This window comes from Lepisma saccharinum, chromosome 29 (assembly GCF_977018435.1).
Source record: "Lepisma saccharinum chromosome 29, izLepSacc3.1, whole genome shotgun sequence".
Classification (NCBI taxonomy): domain Eukaryota; kingdom Metazoa; phylum Arthropoda; class Insecta; order Zygentoma; family Lepismatidae; genus Lepisma; species Lepisma saccharinum.
In genome coordinates this window covers 33,969,979-33,978,217 of record NC_139257.1, presented here as the reverse complement: position 1 = coordinate 33,978,217, position 8,239 = coordinate 33,969,979, and the positions used below count along the sequence as shown (strand labels likewise).

General features: G+C 39.8%; 1 protein-coding gene across 1 annotated transcript in view; it reads left to right on the top strand.

Moving 5' to 3' along the window:
• Positions 1-1,923: 1,923 nt before the first annotated feature.
• LOC145981204 (solute carrier family 23 member 1-like) overlaps positions 1,924-8,239 on the top strand; it is a 39,705-nt gene continuing 33,389 nt past the window's right edge. Inside the window, exon 1 of the mRNA XM_083114327.1 lies at positions 1,924-2,120. Within this exon, the coding sequence (XP_082970453.1) occupies positions 1,983-2,120 (138 nt within the window). The 5' untranslated portion in view covers positions 1,924-1,982. The remainder of the gene's footprint in view (positions 2,121-8,239) is intronic.

Genomic DNA, 8,239 nt, shown 5'->3' with positions numbered 1-8,239 from the left:
ATTGTTAAGAATAAAAGAAGAAATTGGCAGCAGAAAGCGTTTAGCTTTACGGCGGTTACACCGCGCAGCACTTCGTTGCTTTCATCCCGCACCCTTCCCCACCCACAAGCTTTCCCCTCTGCGCGTCGCTACTCCAGAGAATCCGGAAAAGTAGTATACGTGGAAGTGAGGTTGACAATTGGGTGTACTACGTAGAAGGTCACCCCTTACACCCCTTTTCAAAATATTGATCAGTATTAGTGTGCAAATATCCTTCTCAACTTAGCAAGAAATTTGGTTTAAAATATTCAAGAATACATCAGAATATTAAAAGAGAAGTTATGTAATAACAATACAGTTTTCATGCAAAATTGATGCAAAATGAAAGGAAAGTTTGAATTTTGTATAATTTCCAGGATAATTGGACTCCGCGAAAGTGTCACGTGACATTTTTGAGGACACTGTGAAAGACCAAAACGGCGGGATAATATCAGCTGGTATCGGTAAATGAATTATCTAAAATATTTCCGGCTCGCTTCGCCCACTCTACAGTATTACCTTTTCTGTACGATGCACCTTTACGTCACTGCGTCCCATTGTTCCTGTAGTGATGAAAGTTCAGTCGGGAAAGAAAAATCTCACTTTATCTCACTGTTTTAGTTTCATTGCATTGATGGATATATATATACCCGCGCGCGCACACACACACACACACATATGTATATATAATGCAGTAAAATAGAGGCACTATAACGAATAAATAAATTGTCTCTGAAATGTGGCTGCATTCCTTTTCCTCCAAACAATTATGTTTACGCATTTAAGACAAAACTGTTTAGCAGCAAGAGTCTGAAGTACTTAGTAATTATAACTTCTCTCTCTGGTAATTTACAATGCATTAAAGAAAACAATAAAACTGCGAGAGAAGCGAGCAAGAAAATTTTTAGATTCGAACTTTCGCAAACTGAAAATGATATTGATTTCTTATGGCACAAAAAATTTCATAGGGCGCCATGGCATTCTCTTTTACATTTTTTCATTTAGATCGTTCGGCGCCCAGGGCCAACTCCCGCCGCCCCCTAGCTACGGCTCTGAACTTGACAAGCCCCTGTGGTTGCGCCACTGCACCCCCTTTCCCCGTACTTGCTTTGAACTTTAAATGGCTTGAAAAAACTTGATTTTCTTTAAGAGCATATCTTTTAATAACGGCGGTAAGATTCCTCTACACTATATTTCTAGGTGAAAGTATAATAATATAGAGACATGGACGTCTGGAAGTGTGTGGGGGTGGGGAAGGATGTGCACACCTCCCCATTAGAAATCGAATGTCAACCTAAAAGTATACATTTCACATGTATAATTTGATTTCAGTCATAGTAATTTACATTAATGCGATAATTTCAAATTCAAGCGGTGTTTTTTTTTGGAAGGGGCAGCACTATTATCGGGGTAATAAGCCCCATGGAAAAATACCTTGCTTGTTCCTCCGTGAAAAATATCTGCGGATGCGGACATCCATTATTAGGGGGGGGGGGCAATTCCCCCTCCACCTTGCCCTCCCCGTGCGCACGTCTATGCCTGTAAGTGCAAGATCATACAAGATACGTTTAAAAAAGTGCTAATGTTTTACTTACAACGATTTATCCTTCCGTTCGAACATAAGCGCAGCCATAAGGAAACAATTTCCTTGAGGGTATTGTTTGTCAACACTACTAAAGAATTATGCGACGTATGGAAGCATTTCCTAGGATACGGTCGTCAACTAGTGTCATACACAGGACTCGCATGAGTTCTGAAGAATCAATCCATAATAGTTCACTAGAAATCTACGACGATATCTTCCCTCGGTGACAGAGAACACACGCCACAGAGATACAAAAGGTCAAGATTCCCAAGAACAGAATTGACCTGCGGTGTTTATATCCGTGGAGAGGAGACGCAGACTTCAGTTTGTCATTTGTTTTCGACGAGTTATCTTCTCAGAGGAGCTTCTAGATTTCAGGATGGAGTGCCGTGTTTCCGACGATAATTCTGTTGCTGACGTCGAGTCTCAGCAAAGCCTCGTTTGCAAAGAAACGGATCTCAAGTACAAGGTGGACGATGTGCCTCCGTGGTACTTATCGTTGCTTCTTGGGCTGCAGGTATGTTTGTCTGGCAAGAGAGTGTTCATTAAGTCTGTGCCGATGCATTTAATCTCACCGATTCCCACCGATGGTTGTAATAGAAATAATTAAAAATTGTTCAAAATATCAATTGATATTTAAGTATTCCACTGTATGCCACATAGAGGTTAAGATCGCACTTTAAACTGTAGGTTCAGTCCCGATTAGCGTTTTTGCGTGTAAAACAAAAATTATTTATATGCATCAATTTACCAAGATGGATAGACTGCACAATCGACCCTTGTGTTTCAGCGTTTGAAAGTAAGTAAAAAAAAAAAAAAAAAATGTGCGCTAATAGTACGTATTTAGCACTTCGAATTGCCACTGTGCAGTTCTCAATTTGAAGTTACATTTCTATGAAATAATAATAAAAATACTTCTACATTACTTGCCATAGCTGGTTTCCTTGAACCTAATCCATGTTGTAAACGCACAGTATTGCCAGGTCGAGCCTTGGTTTTCAACGGGAATATATATGCGAATTTCCACTAGGATTCAACTGTTTTAAAATTATGTTTTCATTCGTATTTTTTCATGTTTTCATTCAAAGGGACTCTATAGAAAAAGGCGGGGCAGCGGTAGGGGGCGGTAGGTCCCCAGGGGCGGACCCCGGAATCGGGGGGCAATTAATAGTACTTTTTTCCACTTCCAATTGTTTCCTCGCCTTAAATTTTACATTTCTGGAATCCTTGATTCATACCAAACATATTTCTATTAAGAAGGGTCGATTCGACATTCTTACCCCTTCATCTGCGGTGGTACCTAGATAAACATAATCTACACAATCTTTTAAATGAATGGCAACTCACACATTTTCAGGTTAAAATGACCTTTAAGACTGCATTGGGAATGTTGGATCGAGAGAAAAGCATATTACCTGTCTTGTTCTCGAAGAGATGATCGATAGGTCCAAAGTTGACTCTCACACACACATTGATGTTAGTTCTCTTAAAACTGTCTCCTAACTTCTCTGTATGTACTTCTCTCCCGAACAACTTTTCGAACCAACATTAACTCTTCCTAGTGTTCATGCATAACGATGCATTCTAATAGAGAAATGGGTGCCTACGAAATAGCGAAACATCTTGACCTTATGCGTGATTTATACGTATAATGCCCTGCTACTTTCACCTTATCTTGTCAAATATAGCAAAATCGAAAATTCGATCTTAAAAAGGTTTTTGTGAGCATTGTCTCAGCTGAACACAAATTACTAAATTAGCTACATTTAGTAGCAATACATGTAAATATAATATTAATATTAGTGGTAATTGAGAAGGTAAGAAAATAAATAACTGGATTTCCGCCACGATAATGCACCAGCTCATCACGCTTTATGCAAAAGTTTTTTTTTTTGTTCAAAATGACATGGCAAATGACTCCACCTAATCGCCAGGCTTATGTCCCTGCGAAACAGCTGAAATGACGAATGAAGTGATTCAAATCCGAAACACATTCAGCAACAAAACATTTTGAAGAATGATGCCATTGGTGGTAGAAATTCGTGGACAAATTTCGAGAACTTTTGGATAACACCTCGAATCTCAAATCTGTAACATAAATTTAAACATATAACAGTAATTATCAATTGCACAAAAGCTTTCATTGCTACTAAATATATTTTTGTAAAAATATGAAAACGGCAAAACTTTCCCCTCTGCATGTGTCATTCAATGAATGCACACAAGGGGTGTGAATGTATGACCCTACACATTCGCAGCCCTAGTGCTAGTAATTTAATCAGCTCTACACTTCTCGGCAGCTTTACATCCCTTCCCAGTTTTCCAAATTACCCACAGGTACTCACTGATTAGAGGCTGGGTGAGCCCCAGAGCTGTTTATAAAAGGACCACTGTTGAAAAATTCTCACCTGAAATCGACCACCAAAGGGACAGAACCTTATCTCAACATTGGCAATCAGATACATTTCTGATTCTTCTGTATACCTCTATTTGGCATACTCCTTCTATCCCTTTTCGATTTCCTGTTATCATTAAAAAACGCACATCCATTACTTATCCAGAATTCGAACCCGGGACCCATGATGTCATAGCGTACCACGCTGTGCATTGTACCAACGAGGCTGGTAACTGGATCACAGGGTCTTCTATAATAACATTAAAATTATGATAATGAGAATCATGTTATAAAACTCAAATAATAAAAATAACAGTAATTACAACTTTCAAAATAAAGGTATAAATATGGTCCTCATCGCTTGGATGGAATAGGCATAAAACACATGAAAAGGCCTAGGGCAACCCGTCGTATTTGTGAAAGATGCTCTTGCATGCACGTGTAAACTGCTGAGCGAACAGTTGCAAGGAGGTGGACAGGAAAGAGTGAGCGAGGGAGAAAGGAGGCTTCGTCGGTGGCGTTCGTGCAGTGGAAAAGCTCTCGTCATGTGAGTCGTGAGGAACAGTGCACTAATTTTAAAATCAGGAGTCTTATCTTTGCAGCAAGAAATACAACTACTACACATGCGGGCCACATACACTGCTGTTTATGAAAATTGCAACACCCAGAAATAATGGCCCAAATGAATCCAAACTCGGAGGATGTGTAGAACAGTGTACCAGCAATAAGTGATTAGGATTGCAGAGAGATGGCGTGCACGTAGGTCCAGCAGCGCCCTCTCTTGTGTAACCGGAAAGGTCAGTGTTACGCCAAGCTCAATCAGTGAAGAGCCGTCAAAGGAAGTGGAAACTTGAAAGCAAGTGCTCGTCGACATCTAAGGGCGCAATATCAGCATGTGAGTGAGTTCGAATGGTGCAGAAAGATCAGTCTCCTAGAAGCGGGTTTGTCATACCATGACATTTCGGCTCGTACAGGGCATGCTGCTACGACAGTGATCCATGTGTGGAGCCAGTGGATAGAAGAGGGTCGTACACAGCGACGGGCAGGTACTGGACCACGCAATGTGACCACAGCATGGGATGGCCGCCATCTTGTCTGCATGGCTGTAACGGACTGTACAGCTTCATCCACAGTCTTGGCTCAACACTGGAGCACTGCAACGGCTGTGGACTTGTCTGCATCGACGATTCGACTCCGTCGGCTGCAGGCTGGACTGGTGGCACGCATGCCATTGCGTCGGCTTCCATTGTCCAGAAACCACAAACGCCTCAGACTGAAATGGACACATGAACGCCGTCGCTGGCATGCTGAATGGCAAAACGTAGTGTTTTTAGACAATTCTCGCTTCAACTTGTCCTACAGTGATGGCCTCATACGTGTTAGATGCTACCGTGGTGAACCCAATCTGGCAACCTGCATTGTTGAGCGGCATAGCGGACAAACGCCAAGTGTGATGGTTTGAGGCGCCATTGGATACAACATGTAATCTCGCCTCCTACGTATTGAAGGCAATCTGAACAGCAACCGCTACATCAGGTAGGTTTCAGAGCCCGAGGTACTGCCTCTCCTTCAGGCAACTCCACATGCCATATTTCAGCAGGTCAATGTCCGACCACATGTGGCGAGGAATGTGCAAGCCGTCTTCGAAGAACGACGGGTACCACTGCTTCCCTGGCCTGTACGTTCGCCTGACATGTCACCCATCGAACATGTCCGGGATGTGGTTGGTCTGCAACTTATTCGTCATGGTCCTCCAGCAAACACTGTTGATGGTTTGTGGACTCGCATACAAACTGCGTGGAGGGAGATTCCCCAGGAACATATCCAGACCCTCCTTTATTCCATGCCACGATGTACAGAGGCTCTGTTTGCAGCACATGGGGGCTTCACACTATACTGAATTCTCAAGGTCAGAGACCATGTACAGGTCTGTAACACTAATCATTTGTGTATTGGCATGTACCTAATCTGTGGTATAAAGTTCACTTCAATCATACGTTTCCTTCTTGGTGTTGCAATTTTCACAAACAGCAGTGTATTTACATTACGAAAAGGAAAGTACATTCCGTAATCAGCTCTTAATCCTAGATGAAATAGAGAGGATTCTAAAGCCAGTCTCACACGGTTGTTTAGTAGCACCCACTTCCCGACCCACCTCCGACTCGAAACTACCATAAGATTTTTTACGTCTTCAGTTCGCCAAGGCAGCAAAAGAGGTCTCACACGATCCTCAAATCCGCATCTTTAAAAATGGCGACAGCACAAATACGGTATACCACTTCGTAAGTTTAGATGCAAATAACTGCTGAAGATTTGGGAAAATAATGTTTTCTCTTAAAAGAATAAGAGAATAGCATTGGCACTGTTGAAAAATGTAGCACATGTAACTCGTGGCAGTGAATGTGAGCATATAACATATGTTGATATACCACTTTATGGACACACTAGCATAAAGTTACATTACCCGTATATTACGATACAGGTTGTATATTCTAATGAAACCCTTCTCCTACGGTTTTGAAATATATCCTCCAATACCAACTAGTCAATTAAATTACACAAACTTCACAACATTCAAATCAAAGTGCAAGAAATTGTGGTGTTTACATTAACATTAAGTTACCATATTATATTTATATTTCATTGAAAACTTCTTTGCTCCTAAAATACTTATTGTGAAATTTACTTTGAAGTCCATCAAGAACTAATTACAATTCATAACTTATATATGATTATAACACTAGCAGATTAATTTACTGCGATGCTACACACAGCACAATCTATTTGTTACAGCCAGCCAACAAACCAGAGAGTTCATATATACGTATATGGCTGTTCAATGTTTAGTTTACTTCAAAATAAAATAGTATTCGCGTCTGTTGTGAAAGTAAAATAACAATATCTCAGTAGGAAATTTAGACATACGAACTATTTATTAACTAACTAACTAACTCCCTAGCCTTCTTAAACCCAAAGGTTCATGGCTGCAACAACACAGGCCTTCCATCTTTCCCTATCTTGAGCAAGTTCTATATACTCTTTTCCATCCCTACCGATTTCCCTTAGGTCCATCTCAACATTGTCCCTCCATCTTCGTCTTGGCCTTCCTACAGGTCTCTTACCATCAGGTTTCCCAACAAGAATCCTGTAAACTCCTCTTTCCTCTCCCATTCGTGCCACATGGCCTGCCCACCTAAGTCTTCTTGATTTAATTATTCTAATAATATCTGGACATGAATACAAATTATGTACTTCTAAATTATGTAACCTTCTCCACTCACCTGTCTCCTCATCCCTTTTAGGTTCAAAGATTTTCCTAAGGATCTTATTTTCAAATACTCTCAATTTATGTTCCTCTTTCAATGTAAGGGACCAAGTTTCACATCCATATAATACTACAGGCAAAATTACGGTTTTGTATATTTTAACTTTTAGTTTCTTAGATATTAAACGAGAAGACAAAAGTTTATGAAGAGAGAAGTAACATGCATTTCCTGAATTAAGCCTACTTTTTATTTCCTCTTTAATATAATTTTCATTTGTTAATATTACTCCTAAGTATTTGAATTTGGAAACTAGTTCAAACGAGTTGTTATCAATAATTAGATTTTGATTATTACCTAACACTTGGTTTCGGCCTGTAAGCATATATTTAGTTTTCTCTTTGTTAACTTCCAAACCTATCTCTTTAGCAGTTTTGAAAAATATTTTAGCATTATTCTTAATTGTATTCACATCATCCCCCAGTAAGTCTACATCATCTGCATATGCTAACAACTGAGTCACACCATTTAATTTTAGTCCTTCTTTAGTTTCTTTTACCTTCCTAACAGCATATTCTAAGGCAAAATTAAAGAGCAATGGAGATAATGCATCTCCTTGTTTTAACCCATCATGAATTGTAAATTTGTCAGACATATTAATACCCACACGAATTTTACTTTCTGTTTCACTGGTGCATACTTTTATCATACTAAGAAGCTTCTATTTATTTAAAACAATAATAATTAGTAGATTCTTCACTCAACAAATAAAATATTCACACCAATCATTTAAACCGGCTTTAGACGAAAGCCATTTTTGCTAGCTTAAATGCTATGTGAAAGCTTCCAAAAATCTTATAGCAGATCGAACTTTATACGCAACGCAAGCATTTCATGTAACTTTTCGGCTAGCTTTTGCGATTACAATGTATAATACAGCATGAAAGGCAAGTCGAGTTACACCATCTACGTTAAGTG